Source organism: Ascaphus truei, chromosome 3 (assembly GCF_040206685.1).
Source record: "Ascaphus truei isolate aAscTru1 chromosome 3, aAscTru1.hap1, whole genome shotgun sequence".
In the NCBI taxonomy this organism is placed as follows: Eukaryota; Metazoa; Chordata; class Amphibia; order Anura; family Ascaphidae; genus Ascaphus; species Ascaphus truei.
In genome coordinates, this window is record NC_134485.1 from 108990856 (window position 1) to 109012930 (window position 22075).

Sequence of the window (22075 nt, forward strand, 5' to 3'; positions counted from 1 at the left end):
GTTTTTGTTTAGATTTTCTGCTGATGAGGCTCGGGACCTTATTCAGCGATACCTCACAGAACACCCAGACCCCAATAATGAGAACATTGTGGGCTACAACAATAAGAAGTGCTGGCCAAGAGATGCCAGGATGCGACTTATGAAGCACGATGTCAACTTGTAAGTATGGAAAGTGCACACCAGATTGCTTTATATTTAAAACCACCATCCCAGAATATTTATTTGACATAAATGGAAGTAGGGGGCCCTCCTGATCTGAACCGTACTATTTCCAGCCCTTGGGGACTCCACGGTCTCCAAGATAATTACCCTTTTTGGTGCTAGAATCAAACATGACCGCTGGTGTTGACGAATAGGCCACGGATCCCGTGACCTTGTCAGCCATGTTTCCCCAGGAGGGAGCACCAGTGAGAACATTGGTCATTCTGAAACCAGGCAGGTACCCAGTGTTAAAAAAAAACCCCAGCACGGTTCAGCACTGAGGTACTGGTTCCAAGTATGTTTTAAAAAAAATAAAAATCCAGGGGGAATTGCTCCTTTAACGTAAATTTCTTTGAATTTGCCGAGTAACTGTACTAATGAGTTGTGCTAGGTTTGAACTGTAACTACAGTGTTAATGTTTGCAACTCCTGTTTGTACAATTCTTTACACAACACCAGCACTGAAGTGGTGTTTGGAACTGGCCATGTGAATGACAGCTGAATCACTTTAAAGAGGCAATCCATGCAAAATCCTAATAGTATTAAATAATGCTGCATATTTTTTTTAAATTAAACTCTTAATGCCAGTTTTAATATACTGAGCATCCTTTCATTTCTATGAGGTTTTAGCCCACCTCCCCAGCAGTGCAAGATCTTTGCAACACTTTCCTGTTTGGAATAACTTGTTGCCAATATTCCCAGCCGTTTGAGCTGCAAACGGTAACAATATGTTACCTTGGTAATATAATACATTGCAGCTGCTGAGTTACAGGATTTTTTGAAACTGAAAGGCAGCCATTTAGTGAACCCTGGGAAGCAGGATCTTGGCTGATCACTCACAGGAGAATAAATCGAAGGGCAGCTTAGGTAATTGTTTTTCAATAAAGGTAATCAAAGGCTGCATATAGTAAAAAATAAAGTGTTGCTTGGATTGCCTCTAATCCCTGGTGTCAATCCTTGAGCCCTTAATAACAGATTGTATATGCTCTGCCTGAAATGCCCATTATATTTTGTATTGACTTCTGAAACTCAATGTTTGCTTTGTTTAGGGGCCGTGCTGTGTTTTGGGACATTAAGAACCGTCTGCCTCGTTCTGTCACGACTGTGCAGTGGGAGAACAGTTTTGTGTCCGTGTACAGCAAAGATAATCCCAATCTGCTTTTCAACATGTGCGGCTTTGAGTGCCGCATCCTTCCCAAATGTCGCACCAGCTATGAGGAATTCACACACAAGGATGGGGTGTGGAACCTACAAAATGAGGTATGCGAGCTGACCGTCTGAGCATGTCTGAAACGCCTGCTCATCAAACACAAGATCGTAGCCACACTGATAAAGTTGATAATTTGTTAGGACTCCTATCTGTGGAGAGTAACTTTAGTCCAGCTATGGTAATGAGCATACACACAATTGTATGCTATAGGTTTATTTAAAAAGCTACCTAGCCCACAAAATCTTTATTGGTGGTTGTTGTTGGTGTCAGATTTGCAAGATCTCATGGTTTGCCCCTTTGCAGGTTACAAAGGAGCGCACAGCTCAGTGCTTCCTGAGAGTGGATGACGAGTCTATGCAGAGATTCCACAACAGAGTCCGTCAGATCCTCATGGCTTCGGGTTCCACCACCTTTACCAAGGCGAGTCTCCGTTTCTTAGAGCTTGGTCTACTTGGTCCTGCTTCTTGTAAGCAGACGTGTTGAAGCAGTATATAAGTAACAGGCACAGAGTTACATAGTAGACGAGGTTGAAAAAAAGACATGCGTCCATAAAGTTGAACCTATGCTACATTTAGACAACAGATACTGTATCCTATATCTATACTTATTGATGTAAATAACATGTTTTTACTCTTGAGTTTGCGTACAATGTAATGTAAAGCTGTCCTTTATCCAGTGTAGATAATCCATTGCTGACAGTGTTTGCTTGGCCATGGCCTCCCTTTTAATATTGAGAGATAAATGTACTCACTCAAGTAAGAAGCATTTTGCTTCATGCGAATAGGAAGCCAGGTGAACTGTAATGATACTATTTTTTTAATCGATTTTATGCTATGAGTTAGCTAGACAATAACGCTCTGTTGCTTTCAGATTGTCAACAAGTGGAACACTGCTTTGATCGGGCTGATGACCTATTTCCGAGAGGCTGTGGTCAACACCCAGGAGCTGCTCGACCTGTTGGTGAAATGCGAGAACAAGATTCAGACCAGAATAAAGATTGGACTGAACTCCAAAATGCCGAGCAGATTCCCACCCGTGGTCTTCTACACCCCCAAGGAACTGGGGGGTTTGGGAATGCTGTCCATGGGACACGTACTTATTCCGCAGTCTGACCTCAGGTATTGTATTTGTGGTGCAATAATACTTAAATATTAAACTATAACTTTGTTTACTTTGTGTGGTGACCATAACTAGATTCTCTTAAGTTTCTCATGAATGTGTAACTTTGCTTTTGTCTCCTGTGCTAATTTTAATTTAAATCCTTGTTGCTCTTAAATATCTCCGACCAAGAGGGCAAACGAAGCAGTCGGCGGAGAGAAGCACCAAGTAAATCGTGGGTGGCCAACTCCAGTCCTCAAGGGCCACCAACAGGTCAAGATTTAAGGATATCCCATTGTCAGCATAGGTGGCTCAGTCTTCGATTGAGCTTCTGATTAGTCACCTGTGCTGAAGCTGGGATATCCTGAAAACCTGACCTGTTGGTGGCCCTTCAACACTGAGTTGACCACCCCTGAAGTAAATAAGCCACACTTTATCCTACAGCGGATTTTGCTGCAGATAGAATCTTTACTTGACAGGGATGTTTTTTGTTAGGAACTAGAGACTGGGTGGTAATTGTCATTTTTATTATATAAACCTTGATTGTTCTTAATCCTTCCTTGTTTATTTTGTTCACTTTTGGACAGGTGGTCCAAACAGACGGATGTCGGCATTACCCATTTCCGCTCTGGCATGAGTCATGAGGAGGATCAGCTGATTCCTAACCTGTATCGCTACATCCAGCCGTGGGAGAGCGAGTTCATCGACTCGCAGAGAGTCTGGGCTGAATATGCCCTGAAGAGACAGGAGGCCATTGCACAAAACAGGTACATCTCACAGTGGGTAACAGGTCACTTCTACATTCTTTTTTTTGTGCGGCTTTAGCTTAATCGGGTCTCTCTCACTTGTTACAGACGCCTGACACTTGAAGACTTGGAGGATTCATGGGATAGAGGAATTCCACGTATTAACACACTGTTCCAGAAGGACAGGCACACCCTGGCTTATGACAAGGGCTGGAGAGTTCGTACAGATTTTAAACAGTATCAGGTAATGCACATGAAGCAACAGAAAGTGGTCTTTGTCTTGATGCTCTGTTACGGTTTGCACTATACACTATTCTGTGTTTAACACCTCTTGGTCCACAGGTACTGAAGCAGAATCCATTCTGGTGGACACATCAGCGCCATGACGGGAAGCTGTGGAATCTGAATAACTACCGCACAGACATGATCCAGGCTCTTGGAGGGGTGGAGGGTATCCTGGAGCACACCCTTTTCAAAGGCACCTACTTCCCCACATGGGAGGGTCTCTTCTGGTAAGGAAGTTAGCTTTATTGGTTTCAGTTCTCTCTAAATATCTATATTTCTCTTGAACACTACATAGCTGTCTCCAACTAACACTATATTGCTCTCTAACTATGTCTCCTCTCAACTATGTATCTCAACTCACTCACTATATCTCTCTAACTATATATATCTCTAACTGTATCTCCTCTAAATAAAAACATTTGTTTTTTTTTGTCTTAAAAATAATGCTGTAATGTCCTGCAGTTATTCTCCTGTTGACGGATCCTGAATGCCCAAACCTCCGATAAAGCTGACGTATATTTTTGTTACTTTCTTTTTACCAGGGAAAAAGCCAGTGGCTTTGAAGAATCCATGAAGTGGAAGAAACTGACCAATGCTCAGAGGTCTGGTCTGAACCAGATCCCGAACAGAAGATTTACCCTTTGGTGGTCTCCCACAATTAACAGAGCCAACGTAAGTCTGAATGTGGTGAACGGGGTTAAGAAATGGCTTCGCGGCTTGATATTCCACTTGAGGAACCAATGTCTCCTTCTAATGTCTCCTTCTAATGTCTCCTTCTAATGTCTCCTTCTAATGTCTCCTTCTAATGTCTCCTTGTAGGTCTATGTTGGATTCCAGGTGCAATTGGATTTGACTGGCATATTTATGCATGGCAAGATTCCCACATTAAAGATCTCCTTGATTCAGATCTTTAGGGCCCACTTGTGGCAGAAGATCCATGAGAGCATTGTCATGGATTTGTGTCAGGTAAGAGTTGCAAATGAACCCATATCTATGTTTTATAGTCTGTCTAGCAGGGGTGAGCAGCAAAGAACTAATAATTCCGATATTAAGTTTAAACTTTCCATGTTCAAATGACATGCCTTTTTGTATTTGGCTTGTGGTAATCTTGTGGCCGACATCTACATTTTGTTTGCTCAAGTCCCATGATGGCCACATCTGCACTTTAAAGACCTAAGACCACAGACCTTGTTAAAGGACTGTCTATGGACAAATTGGTATGCCCACATATATTTACAGAGCTCACTTGCTGAGGGAAACACAATACAGCTGGAGAGATCTACTAGTATTTCCTGTAAACCTTGCACATATTAACTCTTTACATATATTAATAAAGGTAAAGATGGTGTTTGATTTCTCGCCATATTTGTTTTTACCGGCAATGCCCATTTGTTATACACCGCTTATCGCAAAACCTTTTGAGATGTACTTTTTCCCCGTGCCCTGTGTTTGCAAGTCAGTGTTCAGCCCCTATTGTCGTTTTAGGGTTTAGTCCCCCATAATGGTTCCAAAGAGCCATGTGGAGTGTCTAGTCTTTCCACTGCTCTTTCAAACTGATTTAAGGGCTGCCCATTTAAGAAAACTTGCAGCCATTTTCTATTTGCCTTTGAAGCTTTCTCTCAACTTTCCTTCCTTTTTTTCAGGTGTTTGACCAGGAACTGGATGCTCTGGAGATTGAGACCGTACAGAAGGAAACAATCCACCCTAGGAAGTCCTATAAGATGAACTCCTCTTGTGCAGATATTCTGCTCTTTGCCTCCTATAAGTGGAATGTATCCCGCCCCTCTCTGCTTGCAGATTCCAAGTACGTACCAGATTCACCCTTCTCCTATTTGCCTGTGTAATCGATTTGGTAACCATACTGAAACACTTGGCTGTCATTCACATGAATATGATGGAGTTTGTTCTTCAGAATTTACCTTGCCATAAAACAAAACCTTACCGTGCCACATTACTTTCGCTCATAGGGATGTGATGGACAGCACCACCACACAAAAGTACTGGCTTGATATCCAGCTGAGATGGGGAGACTACGACTCTCATGACATTGAGCGCTACGCTCGAGCCAAGTTCCTGGACTACACTACGGATAACATGAGTATCTACCCCTCCCCAACTGGTGTGCTCATTGCTATTGACCTTGCCTATAACCTCCACAGGTGAGATTCGTTTTTTTATTTTTCCCAGCTATGGGAATTTAATTTGTGCAGTGCATTATTAGAAGAAGTTATTTGAATTAATTCCTGAAGATGGTCTTTTAGATCATTCCAAGATTTAAGGCAGATATCTTTGTTCCAATGGTTTACTCTTCGGAGACAGGAAGCATATTACAGGCATACAAATTCAGTGGAAAGCTATCAGCATGATGGTATTTCATAGTTCTGTTCTCAATATGTCTAGGCAAAACCTTTATGCCCTTGGCAGTTACTACTTTTTCTCACACTCTGCCAAATTTATACCATAGTCATTAATAAACCGAAAATAAAAAATATTTTCGTCTTAACCAGTGGTATTTTAGACCTTCATAGTAGTACAATGTTTCCTTGTATTTTTATCTCCCAGACATCGTATTGAGATGTCTACTCATACTATCAATCTCTGTTCTAAAAAAAACCCCTTATTGCAATTACTGATTTAACTGTTCTCCAATCTATAGGATTAATGATGGTTCCTAATCTCTAAAGCCTATCTTTATTATCCTGCCAATATTCCTACTTTCTAAAGCTGCTCTTGACAGACTGATTTTACAGTCTTAACTCCTCTCACATTCTAGACTCATGAGCTCTGCTATAACATTTCAGTCAAGAACACAAATTCTAGTTGTAATTACCACGTTTTTATACAACATGGAAGCTAGAAAAACACTGGATTCTGTAATCACATGAGATTGTTCTAAAACTTCATGTTTTGGTGCCAGGTAGCTCTCTGTTGAGACATCGTTTACTTATTTGTTTTTGCTTTTAGTGCCTATGGAAACTGGTTCCCCGGCGGGAAGCCCTTGATTCAGCAAGCAATGGCAAAAATAATGAAGGCGAACCCTGCCCTTTACGTGTTGCGTGAACGCATCCGTAAGGGATTGCAGCTATACTCTTCTGAGCCCACTGAGCCATACCTATCCTCCCAGAACTACGGCGAGCTCTTCTCCAATCAGATCATCTGGTTTGTGGATGACACCAACGTGTACAGAGTCACCATCCACAAGGTACAGTTTGCGCAGCATGGAAATGTGTGCTTTGGTCATGCAAATGATGGCTTCATTTGGGCAATGGATGGAGGGTTTACTGAACGTTACTTTATTGCGTTTGAAATAATGTTTTTCTTTTGTAGACTTTTGAAGGAAACCTTACCACAAAGCCCATCAATGGAGCCATTTTCATCTTTAACCCCAGAACTGGGCAGCTTTTCCTTAAAATAATCCATACATCCGTGTGGGCTGGACAGAAGCGATTGGGTCAGGTATGTAGCAAAATGAAATGTGATTTTTTATTTTTTCATGCTATGTGTTTTTTCTGTGTGTATATACTGTATAATGTAAAGTGCAATATTTCTAAACCTTTGTCTGATGCTATAGCACTGAAGATGTCTGCTTGAATTTTAATTACATTTTTTGGTGAAGTCGTGTATATTAAGTAATGTGTTTGCTGTCCTAGCAAATTAGCGCAAAAAAGATACCTTTTATATGAATGGAGTGAAATGTGTAATGCCATGTATTGATGTTTGGTGAGTTTGCAACATTGATTATGGGAGGTTAATCTTTTTGCAGCTGGCCAAATGGAAAACTGCAGAAGAAGTAGCTGCTCTGATTCGATCCTTGCCAGTGGAGGAACAGCCGAAACAAATCATTGTGACTAGGAAGGGCATGTTGGATCCCCTTGAGGTAAGAGGCAATTAGACCAACTTTCTAGAATAAGTCTTCATGCCTGACCCATGTGACGGCAAAGGAGCTAGCTAGAAATATCTTGTAAATATTTTTTTCTTCCGCAAACAGTAGTTCTAAACTTTAATAGTTGCGGGGGCATATTTTTATTATTTTCTTCACCTTTTAATCTCAGGTGCACTTGCTGGACTTTCCCAACATTGTGATCAAAGGATCAGAACTGCAGCTGCCTTTCCAGGCCTGCTTGAAGGTGGAAAAGTTTGGAGATCTGATCTTGAAGGCCACCGAGCCTCAGATGGTTCTCTTCAATCTCTATGACGACTGGCTGAAGACCATCTCTTCATATACGGTATATATAATTGCTCGTCTTCTTTCAATTGTATCTTTGACTAGTAGATGGAGTAATTGAAGCCTCCTAAAAGCACATACACGGCAGTACACAAACATCTTACCCTGTACAAGGCATTTGGGAGGACTCTAGTTATAATTGTGACCCCATCCTGTCTTCTCTTGCAGGCGTTCTCTCGTTTGATTTTGATTCTGAGAGCCTTGCATGTCAACAATGACCGTGCTAAAGTAATCCTGAAGCCAGACAAGACCACGATCACAGAGCCTCACCATATCTGGCCCACATTGACAGATGAAGAATGGATAAAGGTTGAGGTTCAACTGAAGGATCTGATCTTGGCTGACTATGGCAAAAAGAACAAGTAAGCAACGCACTGGTCACCGCCTATTTGGTAAAAAGCTATTGGTTTTGATCTGTAAGCCTTCGAGATGTTTCCAATGAAACCTCTACATTGTGTTCCAACATTAACGGGATTATTTTAAGATGTGTAAGCGCAGTTCCGTACTATATGTACAATGGAATAAGACTGGCAAGTAGCACACCTATGCCCAGGGCTTTGTTGCATTTTGTTGAGCAAAGGGACCGTAAACTTCAGCGCTGAATGGTTGTGTATCCCCTAACTGGGCAGTTTGGGTTGGAGCCCCAATAATGACGGACCTTTTTTTTTAAGTAAGTGTTTTAAGGGGTAATGTCTTTAGTTTTGTTAACTCCATGTGTGTTAAAAATACAATTATCCATTATCGCTCTATCTGGTTTATTTCGATTTGTGATATTTCTGGAGGAGTGAAGATATTTTAGTTATGCTATACAAAATGTTTTGACTAGTTGGGATAAACAGTGCAATAGGAAGGATAAGTAGTTATGGATGAATGACACCTTAAATGTTTTGTTGACCAATTTACCCCCGTCCCACCCCATTTCGCACTGGAACCTCGGTTTGCAACCTCAACACGTCTGTTTTCTTTTCCAGCGTGAACGTGGCTTCTCTGACGCAGTCTGAGATCAGAGACATTATCTTGGGCATGGAAATATCTGCCCCCTCCCAACAAAGGCAGCAGATTGCCGAGATTGAAAAGCAAACAAAGGAGCAGTCGCAGCTCACGGCCACGCAGACCCGTACCGTCAACAAACACGGAGATGAGATCATCACCTCCACCACCAGCAACTACGAGACGCAGACCTTCTCCTCTAAGACAGAATGGCGTGTCAGGTATGCAGGCAGTGACTAGGACTATGTTGGGATCTGAATAAGTGGGTATAGAACCGCGATCTGTCTGGGAAGTCGTGCGAATACGGAGTATAAAGCAATTCTAGATCTTTTTTTATTTTTTTTTACAAAGTAAAGTCAGAAGAACCCTTCATCATTTTTTACCAATCACATCAGCTGACACCACATCTAATGCTGTACTGTTTAATTATCAACAGGGAAACCTCTATCGTGAGAAAGGTCTTGCATGTTGGTGGCCTGCAATAGTAACACCACGGAATTAACACGAGAGGCTTGCTAGGGATCTGTGTTTAGGGCCTTGTAACATTTTCTACAGGAGCTAGTCCTTGGAAAGTGACAGCTGGCCCTGGTAATATAAACAGCAGAATGTTCATATTTTTATGAGACCTGGAGTTTAAAGCTATATTATCACTGCTTTCTGGTGCTCATCCACTACTTTATGTGCATTTTGCAGAGTTGGTGAGTGCACAAGACACCTATCGCTTAGATGCCGTTCATCAATGGTATCCTACATTACACTAGTTTAATGGTGCTTGGGCTGATGCAACAGGTTGACACTACCAAATTGCAGAATGATTCTAGAAGTAACTTTGTAATACACTTTCACTTTACAGAGCAATATCTGCCGCCAACCTTCACCTGCGAACCAACCACATCTACGTGTCGTCTGATGACATTAAGGAGACTGGTTACACCTACATATTGCCCAAGAATGTGCTGAAGAAATTCATCTGCATTTCTGACCTGAGAGCCCAGGTCTGTGTGTCACTTTGTGATAACGGATCTAAACGAAGAGAATGTGTAGGACAGGGTCTTTTTGGTTAGGGTTTAAAACAAGGCGTTCAGTTTTTAATCCACTTTTAACCACTAGTGATGTCCCCGGTACATAATCCTGATCCTCGGATGCATGCCGTGATACATGAGCGATACATTATTAAACAGCTAGAATATTATATTTATTCGTCCCATGTGTTTTAGTTTTTTTTTTTTCTTCCTTTTAATTGGCTAATTAACTGAATTGCCTGAGACGATAGAACATTCTAGATAACATAATGCTGCGACTTGCTTCTGCCGCTGGATGCCAGACTACTACTAAGTTTTAGCTACGCTACACTTTGGTAATCAGATTTTGACTGTTGTCCTATTTAGGTTTCAACGCTTGTATCAGGTTCAAGTGTTTTTAACGCCACAGGCTACAAAGCAGTGGCTGTAACGTGTGGTGCTTGGCTCACATTGCTGTTCCTTTTCAGATTGCCGGGTACCTGTACGGTGTGAGCCCACCGGATAACCCGCAGGTGAAGGAGATCCGCTGTATAGTTATGGTGCCTCAGTGGGGGACCCACCAGACGGTGCACCTCCCCAGCCAGCTGCCCCAGCACGAGTATCTCAAGGTAGTTGATCTCTTGGTTATTTATCACCGTTTTTGAGCGTGCCTTGGATGCAATTTTTCATTATAGGGGGGCGGGAAGGGGAGGGGGGGGTGTTAACAGAGTTTAGTTGGGTATATCGACGCCTAAGCCTTTCTGCTTATAAGTCTGGCTGTCCTATTTCATGATGTTAAGCGTGCTTCACTCTTTGCAGGAAATGGAGCCTTTGGGGTGGGTTCACACCCAGCCAAACGAATCTCCGCAACTGTCCCCTCAAGATGTCACCACTCATGCTAAAGTCATGGCTGACAACCCTGCCTGGGATGGAGAGAAAACCATAATTATCACGTGCAGGTACGTGCTCCTTGCAGATCTTGTGCTGTGGGTCTCTGGAAAGAAGTGCATAGTTTCAGAAGGTGTTACGCCTCTGCATTATAGGTAAATGTGTACGGGTTAACTGGTCATCTACTGTATCTGTGGGTGACGTTGCAATGTACGCTTCTTTCACTTGATGCCCAATATAAAGAGCAGAGACTGGAAATATCTGTGAAAGAACAGATGTCATTGTTTTTTAGTGTGCAGACTACACAATAATTGTATTTTTTTATTAGTTGGGTACAAAAATACAAATCCATAACGTGGGGCTGGTTAATATGGCTTCTTGTCTCACGGAGCCGTTTGTGTTCAGTTTTACCCCAGGCTCCTGCACCCTGACTGCTTATAAACTGACGCCCAGCGGTTATGAGTGGGGAAGGCAGAATACAGACAAAGGAAACAACCCCAAGGGCTACCTGCCGTCTCACTACGAGAGGGTACAGATGCTGCTGTCTGATCGCTTCCTTGGATTCTTCATGGTGCCCGCACAAGCATCCTGGAACTACAATTTCATGGGTGAGTGCTGCTATTCAGGCAATAAAACAAACCATTGCAAAAACCAGGGTAAAAGATCCCAAGATACCTCTCGATTTGTGTGCACACTTAAATTAGCACGTTAGTCTACATATAGACTGCCTTGTGCTAACTAGCACCCTTTGAAAAAGCGCCCTGAGAGGCGAGAAACGCGTCAGAGGACTCCTGTATTTTAACTATTGGCTCATTATGCCCTAATAGATAAATTTGTTATTTTTTCATCAACCTCATCACCCTCATTTTGGTTTGCAGTGCCCGATTTTCCTTCACTATACTAACTAGCTTATTTAACTGTGCACACAATGGAGAGGTATCTTGGATCTTTCCCAGGTTTTTGCAATGTGTTATACATGTAAACCCTTTTGTGTAGCACCTTCTTGTAACGAGACCCTCACTCAACTATAATAAAACAAACCAACCTCCCCTTTATCTATGACCAGAGCTGCATTTTTAGTTTAACTGGGTCAAAAAAAACAGCAATTATCAGGTAGCGCTATTGTTTTTTCTTCTTCACTAGCAAGACTAGTTTTTCAAGTAGTAGTATAAGTATCACTTGTAATATACAAGGCCCTGCTAAGTGGTACTTCACATTCCTGTGGTTCAGAAGGGTACTAGCCTCCCCATGCCGTAGAATGAGGCAGAAGCAGCAATAAAACAGCACAGCATAACCGTAAATATGTTTAAAATTGCAATCATAAACGAAATATCTTTTTATTCATATAGCACCAACAATGTATGCAGTGCTTTACAAAACTGACATTACCATGCAGGAAATATAATTCAATAGGGGGCTATGACCTTAAAAAAATTAAACACTAGGTCATGGTACACTGCCCCAGGGAACTTACAATCTAGACAACGTGTATAAATGGTCCTGTGAAATGACCTTACAGGCAGGGTTTGGCTTGTGAAGCTGACTCGGAGTAAAAGGTTGGTCACTGCTGATCACCGTTGGTCACCTTGTTTCTAAATACTTGTAAACTCTTCCCTTAGGTGTCCGACATGATCCCAACATGAAGTATGAGCTGCAGTTGGCCAACCCTAAAGAGTTCTACCACGAAGTTCACCGCCCGTCGCACTTTTTGAACTTTGCTCTGTTGCAGGAGGGCGAGGTATATTCGGCCGACCGTGAAGATCTGTACTCTTAAATCTCGCAAAAGAAAATACTGAGGGACTTGCATCACTGTTGATATTCAACATACAGCTTTTTTTTAACACCCGTTCAGAATTCCACTTCAGTTTTCTTCGTGCAGCTGTTGTCCTGAGTAAAAAAATTACTCGTTCGCGCTCTTCAGGTTTTTTTTTTTTTTTCCCTGGCTGCAACTGTGTAGAAATTGTATGAACATCTGTATCCTAACTGTATCTTTGGAATGTATTGTGCTCTGTAGTGAACAATATTGATTTAATAAATTTTTTATAAATGTTACTTTGCAGTGTTTTTTTGTATATGTATGTATATATATATGTATATATATATATGTATGTATATATATGTATCAGTACCGTGTTAGCCGAGCTTCAATAATCAAAAAATAAATAGATGATACCGTTCTGTGGCTAACGAAATGCTTTTATTTGTGTAAGTATATACACATATATATGTATGTGTATATGTGTGTGTGTGTGTGTGTGTGTGTGTGTGTGTGTGTATATATGTGTGTATACACACATATATATATATATATATATATATATATATATGTGTGTATACACACATATATATACGGTATATAATTTTTTTTTATTATTATTAAAATGGTACCTTGTTTCTCTGCAATGGAAGACATGGGACGACAGCTTGTCCCTCATACACGCCTCAACATTTCTGTACTCTGAGCACTGTCATCTGCTTTTTCTAAAATGCAGAAATATGTATTGAGGTTTTTCTAATATTCTCTACGATTTTAAAGAATATTTTGGTCTTCCCCACCCCCACCCCCTCCCAACTCCTTCCACGAAGCTGTTTAATCTCTCCCCCTCACTTCCCCCCCCCCATGCCCCCTCTCCTGTCAATGCCCCATCACCCCCCTTTATTTGGTCATGATTTAAGCCTGAAATATTTTGCACTCCCCCCCTCATCCCCTTTTTTTTTTATTTGGTCATGTCAGAGTAACGACCCCCCTTTCCCGTCGCTGCTTCATGTCCCCCCCACTCCCCCTCCTGTTGCTCTCGGCCATGATGACGGACTGAAGAATAAAATGATTTATAAAAAAACTAATCTAGCATCTTCTCTCACCTGTTCCTCCATTGGTGGTGGTTGGTTTTCAAGGTGTTACAAAGGTATCCAAGCTGATGCTGGCACAAGGAAGGCCTTTACACCTCTCCTTCATCCTACCCAATGACTGAAGCCACCGCCTAGCAGGCTCCTGCATTTATAGCCAACACTCTGTGCATTATGATGTCACTGATGCACTCATGTGACATCACAATTATGTGGTCAGCGGTCTACCTTGCCAAAGACAAGAAGTATTTTGCGGAGAGGAGCCAGGAAGCTCAAGCCATCAATTATTTTTAATATGTATTCCCTAATGCAGCATCTTTCTGTTATCTGGAGTCACAAATGAGAAATGGCCGCGGTTGTGCGCTCTGGAGTAGGCTTGCAAACAGTATTATCATACGATGTTTGAATGTCACAAAGGGATATAAAGTCAGAGGTCCATCATTTGTAAAACACTTAAATGCGTTCTGACGGCAGGAATGCAACATTCCTACCTCCTATTGTGAACCCGCAAATGAGGGGTGTTTCTGGTGGCCGCGCACACGGTAATCCGCCTGTTCTTCAGCGGTGTGCAATCCTCGCAACTCCCCAATCGTGTGCCTCCTGGATTGAACAAACCCCCCCCACCAACAAAAAAAAAAATCCGGAGCAGCATCAGTGAAAATGACATCAAAGAGTAGCACCGGAACCCAGGTGAGTGAAAAAATATAAAATAGGCTTTATGTGGACATACACAAATAGCAGTCTGAGAGAAAACCTCCACTCACCTGGGTTCCCGTGCTACACTTGGTCATTTTCACTGCTGCTGTTCCAGATGTCATCTGTCTCTTACCTGGAGTGTACATTTCTAAAGCCTTTGACACACACACACACACACACACACACCCCCTCTTTGGCAGGAGTTCAACAATTTGACTCCAATGTTTAGGGCATCTGAAAACAATAGAGCAGTGAATTTAAACTGGGTCCTGCGGGGCCCCTTAATGTTACTGCAGCCGAGGAGGGGACGGAGCTGGGATAACTGTCCCGGGCCCAGCGGTGGCAAACCCGATGGTCACTGCAATCCTCTTCCTCGGGTTCAACTTCTGACTGGAAGAGGGAGCTGTGGACTGACACAGCACTGCAGGCCTCCATGCCCCAAGGTGTGTGGGTGGTGTAAAGGGGCGGGGGGGAGGAGATATTAGTTGAGGTTCCTCAGCTTTTCACAATATAATTCTAGAATTCCTTAAGCGAAAAGGCTGAACACCACTGCCCTAGAGAAACCAGGCTTTTGTGTACGTTGCTGTAAAGCAGCGGTGTCCAATACATTTGCCACTAGGGTTGTGACAAATGGAGACACAAACGTGGGGGAGAGCCGGGATATCTGCTCGGGAGCTGCGGGGGCTTGGCTCGCCGGCACCTTCATTTACAGCACCACCACTGCGTGCCGGAACTTGGTCCCGTCTCCATATTGGCTGTGTGATTGCTGTGTGGCAGGTAAGGTGGGGGGGAGGGGCTTGTGTGTATTTGGGATGTGGAGGGGGTTGTGTATTGGGGGTGGGGGTGTTTGAGAAAGGGCACCAGGAAAACTGTGTGGCCCCTGGTCACAGACGTCGCAACTCACGAACGCGATACTATTGTGATTGACACGAGAATGTGGCAAATATGGAAAAACAGCAACCACAAGTATGGCTAGCTTTGCATTCTTATTGGACACCGCAGCAGTAAAGGTTTCTTTGCATTAGCAGTGTAGCACATGCCCCCCCCCCCCCAGCAAGGCAGAAGGCTGTCCCCGCTATGACAGTCCTTACTAAAAATACTCACTCCACACAGACTGCCGTGGAGCAAGAAGTATAAATGAGGGTGATCTTTATTATAGCAGCCACTGCGATGTTGTTACAGCGAATGCTTTAGTTGATAAGGTAGATCCCTGGCTTCTGGATGGTACTGGCCTGCTAGTAATAGTGAGGACTCTCTGGGTTGAATTAGTGCCTCAGCCCATGAGGGACTGAGCACGTCTCAGAGCTCCTACCCCATGAAGGGATAGTTTGGAACCCCTCCCACAGACTGAAGGACCCTAAGGGGCTTCATACTATAATTTAGGCACTTCCTTCCTCTAGCTCAAAGAGGGAGGGCCCAGCACATGCACCACCACGCCTGTCACTCAGGAAGTCAGCATGAGGAGGGGGAAAACCCCATAGGACAGCCTGTCACTGTCTACATCTTACTAGAACTTACATGACAGGGAAGGTAGAGAGATAGCTGGAATAGCCACCGCTATAGCAGTACAGCTAAAAAGAAATCTGATTGGTAACACGCTATTCTGTAAACTTGCAACAACAAAAAAACTCCCCTTAGATAGAAAATGCAGCTCTTGAAGTCTAGAGTGTGTACCCAATAAAGCACAAGGGTGCGACTGACAGGATTGTGGGAAACCAGTCTTTCACGTGCTTAGTTAAAGGTTGATTTTTTGAGGGTTGACGTTTGTACCTTAACCATACCATTAAATAGTTGCTGCAAATATATTTTTGCAAAGGAATGTGATTTATGTCAAAATGACTGTTACAGCTCTTGCGTTATATACTATAGTATCAAAGTTTACACTTTATGCAAGTTCTTATATTACCTGGGGGTCTTATCTGTGTTGCGATCTTAATTAAACTAGATATTTAACACGTGATTTAGGCCTTTGTAAAAATCCATAGCATAACTACGATAGATCTAAAAGTAAAGCAGATTTATGCTTTCTTGTTTATATATATATATATATAATATATATATATATATATATATATATATATATATATATATATATATATATATACTGTAAATATTCCTGTATATTCATTTGCATGTTAGACAGGTCTGCAACCCTGTCTTTCACCATTATCACCTAGCAAACAGCACTTCCACTGTAGCAAGGGATTTTGGGAAAGGACATGTAAATGAGCACACAGTGCCACTTTTTATCTCATGCTCACATTACATGAGCAACCCTTAGCCAATGTATGCTGCTTTAAACACAGCTTTTAAGCAAGGACTTGGGAGATGCAATGTCAGTTAACCCACTCACAGACATGTTTCAACCTTGATGGGTATCATCAGTGTGAGGTTGGCTTGCTGACATTTGCTCAAATAAGATAAGACTAGGTAATCACCACCACTATTAAGGTTATGGTGGGTAAAAAAAGTGACTAGGACCCCCTTCCTCCCTCGCGGCGCCTAAGATGGCGGCGCCCGGAAGTAGAGGTAGGTGTCGCGTGTGTGTCGCTCTAGGTAACGTGTGTGCGTGTGTGTGTGTGTCACTGTGTGTGTGTGGGGGGGGGGACACTGTGTGTGTGTGTGTGACACTGTGTGTGTGTGTGTGTCACTGTGTGTGTGTGACACTTGACACTGTGTGTGTGTGTGTCGCCCCCCCCCCTTTCACGCCCCCCCTGCCTTTCACACCCCCCCTGCCTTTCACACCCCCGCCCCCCCTGCCTTTCACGCCCCCCCCCCGCCTTTCACGCCCCCCCCCCGCCTTTCACGCCCCCCCCCGCCTTTCACGCCCCCCCTGCCTTTCACACCCCCCCCCTGCCTTTCACGCCCCCCCTGCCTTTCACCCCCCCCCCTGCCTTTCACGCCCCCCTCCTGCCTTTCACGCCCCCCTGCCTTTCACGCCCCCCCCTGCCTTTCACGCCCACCCCCTGCCTTTCACGCCCACCCCCCTGCCTTTCACGCCCCCCCTGCCTTTCACGCCCCCCCCTGCCTTTCACGCCCCCCCTCCCTGCCTCCGGGCAACGCCGGGTATATCAGCTAGTTACAATCTAAAAACTCTTTGCTTTATTTGAGCTTGGTTAGCATAAAATTCCCTCCTCCCATATAGTTGTTCTTACCAAAGTTAAAAGTTTTAATCTCTCTAGGAAGCACATGATATTCTGAAATAATCTCAGAGCAAACCTTGCCCACTCATACATTCTTTCATACAGAAATGGTACAATAACAAAGTGCGTCAGGGTACTGATAAATTGTATCGCTATAATTCTGGGCATTGAGCCACAGGCACAGCCTTGGAACTTCTATTGTCAGCGAAAACTCATCTTTACTCACAAACACTTATCACACGTCCACATAAAACAGAAGAGGCAAAATGAATGGCCAGTAACCCCAGGCCATCTTTCTTCTGCATAGCCCTCCTGTCCATAATTCTTTCACACCTCCAACAAAGATCTGAGGAGTCTGGGTAAATCTAATGGTGATGCAGTCCAGTAGTAGAAGTATTTCATAGCCATGTTCCTTCCTGTACTGATAGAGAGCTCCCTTTTAACTTTATTCAATATATCCAGCCAAGAGTCCTTTCCCCATCTAATAGCATATGTTTTATTTTTATTTTTGGCATAAGAGGAAAAACTTCAATATATTGTTGAAATATGTTCAAATAATGCTAATGTAAAGGTATTTAGTCTCAACAATCAGTATAATCTTTAGAAAATTGTCCCTCCCTTTGAACTGCGTGTGTATTTTATTTATTTCAGACTTTTTCTAACGCGTAACTCACCAAGCAATCTCACTTCTAGAGCGCTTGTAGGAACATACAGAGGACACCCATCCCCGACCTACAACGGGGACCTGCCGAAAAATATATAGTGGAAGACCAAAAAATGGCAAAAACCTCGAATGGGATGCAGGAAAGCTGGCTGCCAGGGTATTCGAGTCTGTTAGCCAGGCTTTGTTTAAAAAGGAAGGTTTTTAAAGCAGCAGTTCAAGCCGACATTTTAAAAAAAACAAAAAACATTCCCCCCCCCCCTTTATATGTGCATCAATACAATCCACACAATGACAAGTAATTAGCTAAGTTGCAGATCGAGTCGTTCTCCTGTGATCGATCGGCGAAGATTCGGCTCGGGGTACAGCAGAAGAGGACCGAAGATGCCAAGTTCTGTGAGGAAAATCATGTGAGCAGGCAGTCACTAGATACAATTGGTGCACTGCTAGAGAGAGGGCAGGGCTCAGAAAGGGGTGTGCCAGAGCCTGTTTCAGAAGAGGAAGAGGATGTGACTTTGTAAATGGTTGATATAGAAACAACAAATGCTTCTTACATTTTAATACACTAAAAATATAATTCAGAGTTGTTTAAAAAAATGCTACAAGTATTTTTTCATAGTACAGCACAGAATTGATTTATTAAAAAAAAAAACACATGTAGGATATTGCTTGGTCTGCAACCTATTATGAATCACACTATGGCAGATGACCCTTCTAGAAGGTTCTGGAACTGAGGAGTGGCCCAACACCAGCCAAGTTACTTCAGCAACATGCCATTAGCTACATTTAACTAGGGCCTTTTACATTAACCTTCTAACTGCCTATTAACTCTTTTAATAGAAAATAGTAATCCCATTATGGGGTTTACAACACTTTATTAGAATTAACCCTAGAAAGACCGCTTTCCCAGACAAGACTGATTAATAGTGTACCGTCATTTTTCACCCTAATCTTGCAGTGTATTATGGTGAAACCTGGATATCCTAAAATAATCATGCGGCTTATGCACCCTTTATATAGTTAATATTTAGGCTGAGCCACTGCACTGAGGCAGAAACCAGCTCACACCCCAACTTTAATCTAAAATCGTTACCTGTAACGTGTCTAATGTTATTAGCATTGTCCTGTACGCAGCTGGCCGACTGCGGGAATATGAGATAGCAGGTCCCCTCACGAAATGTGAAAAATGTACGGTCAATTTTTTTTTTTTTGTAGCATTTGAATACTACACATTATTTTCTCGTATGGCTGGCTTTCACCCCAGAGAACATTTGGCCTCTCGTGTCCGGTCTAATCCCAAAGATTTGTGCATATGACGTTTTACATGAGTCTGTAAATGCGTTGGCTGGTGTCCCAAAGAAGCGCAAGACCTTTATTACCTTATAGATTTCATTTGCCAAATACCTTTAACACTGTTGTTCCCCTGCCAACAACTGGCAAATATCTTGAGCGCGTGGATGTGTTTTATAACAATATTTGCATTGTGTAAAGTTAAAGGGCAGTGCATGGAATTGGCAAATTTTGCTCACGTAACATCTTGTTGATTCACATAAACGCTTCGGGGCAGGGACTCCCTTTCCCTAATGTTACTTTTATGTCTGAAGCGCTTATTCCCATTAAATGTTATATAATTATTATTATGTCACGTGTGTTACTGTTGTGAAGCGCTCTGTGCATAAGTGGTGCTATTTAAATAAAGATACAGCCGGTCCTCGCTTATCTGCTGTAATCCGTCCCGCAAACCGCTGTCGGATAACAGGCCGTCGGATTGCGGGTCCATGTTAATCTGCGGCGGTGAGTGTCGTATAAGTGGTTCTGATGTCGGATAATGCGTCCAGTGGACTGCATTATGCGGCGACGGATACCAGACCGTCGGATAGCGAGCACCACCTGTATTAGGCCTCGTCCATGGTAAGCGCTTGCTCGCTGAAGCGTGCTGACGCTCGCTCATGCTTGGCACTGAGCCCCTACAGCCGCAATTAGAGCGGCTTCAGTAGGGGCTCGCCTACGCTTCCGCAAGCGCGCGGAAGCGTAGGTCTTACCAGATTTTTCAATTCACGCGCTTGCCGGAGCGCAGGGCCGGTCACGTGAGCGGTTCGCCCAATGAGGGCGAACCAGCTCCGTGACGTCACTGGCCCGCCCCCTGACGGCGCGCAGGGCAAGCAACCGCAAGGCCAGGGAAAGCACACCCCTTTCCCTGCGCGCCTCAGCACGCAAGCGAAGAGCCTGGCCGAGGCCTTACACAGAAAAAAGAAAAAAACAGCGCAAAAAAACCTCATAGTGTAGTATTTAAAGAATATTTATAGAGTAAAAAGGTGATTATTGCACGTACATCAAGAAAAAGCATATATCAACAGGACATGTTTTGGACATGTTACCACTCTTGGGAACTGCTCCGTGAAGGCTCACTGTCTCTCTGGATAATCCTCTTTATCCTCAACAGCTGTCCCAGCGAGGGGTGCACACCTCGTTAGGGATTCGCCCCACAGTGTGAGTTTACTCCAAAGCGTTAGTCTCCAGCGGGTCACTCGGCGGGAAGTTCAAGCCTCTGTGAGGGATCTCCCATCAGCTGTGGTTGTTGCAAGCGCTGTACTCACACAGGCCTTTCCGGGTTGAACCGCAGTCGTCCTGACGTCATCAGACGGCGCCCTTGTATCACTCCCGCCTGCTCGCGGATGGTGAAGGCAGTGAAAGTCCAAAAACATGTGCAAGAAATATGCTATATATAAAAACCACATTGGGTATTGATAAAAATAATAATAAAGATGGAACGCGCCCTCTCCTACGCGTTTCGTAATCGATACTTCTTCAGGGAATAACGGAGGGGGTGTACGGGGCGGTTCTTATACACATGAACCTAATCTGATTGGCCACAATAAATTGACGGACAATCCCCACCTGGGGAGCCAATATTGCACATCAAATCAGGATCTTAGGCACAACACAACATTAAATAAAATACACATCATTTAATTTTAATACACATTATGCAATAAATCAAAGTTTCTAAAAAATAGAGAGTCAAAAGTTAGTAACATATTAAAAACAATACAAATATAGATACTATCGCTATTTCTGATTTAATGTTATGTGAATAAATATAATGGTTTAAAAGACAAAAGGGACTGGTTTTTATCACGCATACATTGGCCCATGAGAGAAAGGAAAAGCCAATTTTAAAAATGTAAATAATATGGGTTACATCAATACTAAAAGATAAAAAGGATGAATTAAAAAGGATGAATTAAAAAAGAGACCAAACATCAATCTCTTCATTAAGACCTAGTGGAGATAGAGTTTGAAGTTTGTATATCCACAAACTTTCTTGTTTAGACAATTTCTTGTCTCTATCTCCACCACGTCTCCCTGCCTGGACAATTTGGATACCTATATACGTCATGCAAGAGGGGTCTGAATTATGTTTGAGTTTAAAATGCCTGGATACGCTATGTTGCTCAAAGCCTATTTTAATATTTCTAGCGTGTTCTAAAATCCTGACTCTTAAAAATCTTTTTGTCCGCCCTACGTATTGGTATCCACAGGGACACTGTAAAAGATATATCACATGTGTTGACTTGCAAGAAATGCAGTCTTTGACAGTAAAATTTTCTTTTGTGCTATTAGATAGAAAAGTTTTTCTATTTGGGTTTAACATTTTACAGGCCTTGCATTTACCACAGCAATAATTACCGTCGGGTTTACAGGGCATCCATGGGATCTCCAAAGGTGTTTTTGTTTGAGATCCGATGTCACTCGGTGCCAAATAGTGTTTTAAAGTTTTTGCCCGACGGTAAATAAAGCTCGGTTTCTGGTTGAGGGAGGGACCCAGAATCGGGTCATTGCGTAAGATATTCCAATTTTTATTGATTATTTTCTGAATACTAGTGCTAACAGAGCTAAATTCTGTAATAAAGGGTACATTTAATTTCTCCTCTTTCATTACGGTTTTTGTTAGTTTTTTCTGAACTAGTAAAGATTCCCTCTCCATTTTCTCAACTTTCTCTAGAGAACTGAGTAGCAAAGTCTTGTTGTACCCACGCTCAATAAACCTCTCAAATAGAGCGGTAGCTTGTGCTTCAAAGTCA

The 22075-nt window shown here is 42.9% G+C and overlaps 2 protein-coding genes across 2 annotated transcripts in view; both read left to right on the forward strand.

Moving 5' to 3' along the window:
- The window catches only part of PRPF8 (pre-mRNA processing factor 8), a 29658-nt gene extending 16963 nt beyond the window's left edge, over nucleotides 1–12695 (forward strand). The window contains exons 22-43 of the mRNA XM_075589317.1: nucleotides 13–159; nucleotides 1250–1460; nucleotides 1714–1830; nucleotides 2281–2528; nucleotides 3096–3275; nucleotides 3363–3498; nucleotides 3597–3766; nucleotides 4082–4211; nucleotides 4359–4505; nucleotides 5183–5343; nucleotides 5507–5698; nucleotides 6504–6741; nucleotides 6867–6995; nucleotides 7303–7416; nucleotides 7592–7765; nucleotides 7933–8126; nucleotides 8736–8975; nucleotides 9608–9749; nucleotides 10244–10384; nucleotides 10575–10714; nucleotides 11049–11251; nucleotides 12263–12695. Of these exons, the coding sequence (XP_075445432.1) occupies nucleotides 13–159; nucleotides 1250–1460; nucleotides 1714–1830; nucleotides 2281–2528; nucleotides 3096–3275; nucleotides 3363–3498; nucleotides 3597–3766; nucleotides 4082–4211; nucleotides 4359–4505; nucleotides 5183–5343; nucleotides 5507–5698; nucleotides 6504–6741; nucleotides 6867–6995; nucleotides 7303–7416; nucleotides 7592–7765; nucleotides 7933–8126; nucleotides 8736–8975; nucleotides 9608–9749; nucleotides 10244–10384; nucleotides 10575–10714; nucleotides 11049–11251; nucleotides 12263–12417 (3709 nt within the window). The 3' untranslated portion in view covers nucleotides 12418–12695. The remainder of the gene's footprint in view (nucleotides 1–12; nucleotides 160–1249; nucleotides 1461–1713; nucleotides 1831–2280; nucleotides 2529–3095; nucleotides 3276–3362; nucleotides 3499–3596; nucleotides 3767–4081; nucleotides 4212–4358; nucleotides 4506–5182; nucleotides 5344–5506; nucleotides 5699–6503; nucleotides 6742–6866; nucleotides 6996–7302; nucleotides 7417–7591; nucleotides 7766–7932; nucleotides 8127–8735; nucleotides 8976–9607; nucleotides 9750–10243; nucleotides 10385–10574; nucleotides 10715–11048; nucleotides 11252–12262) is intronic.
- Nucleotides 12696–14801: 2106 nt separating this feature from the next.
- The window catches only part of RILP (Rab interacting lysosomal protein), a 113946-nt gene continuing 106672 nt past the window's right edge, over nucleotides 14802–22075 (forward strand). The window contains exon 1 of the mRNA XM_075589320.1: nucleotides 14802–14963. Within this exon, the coding sequence (XP_075445435.1) occupies nucleotides 14817–14963 (147 nt within the window). The 5' untranslated portion in view covers nucleotides 14802–14816. The remainder of the gene's footprint in view (nucleotides 14964–22075) is intronic.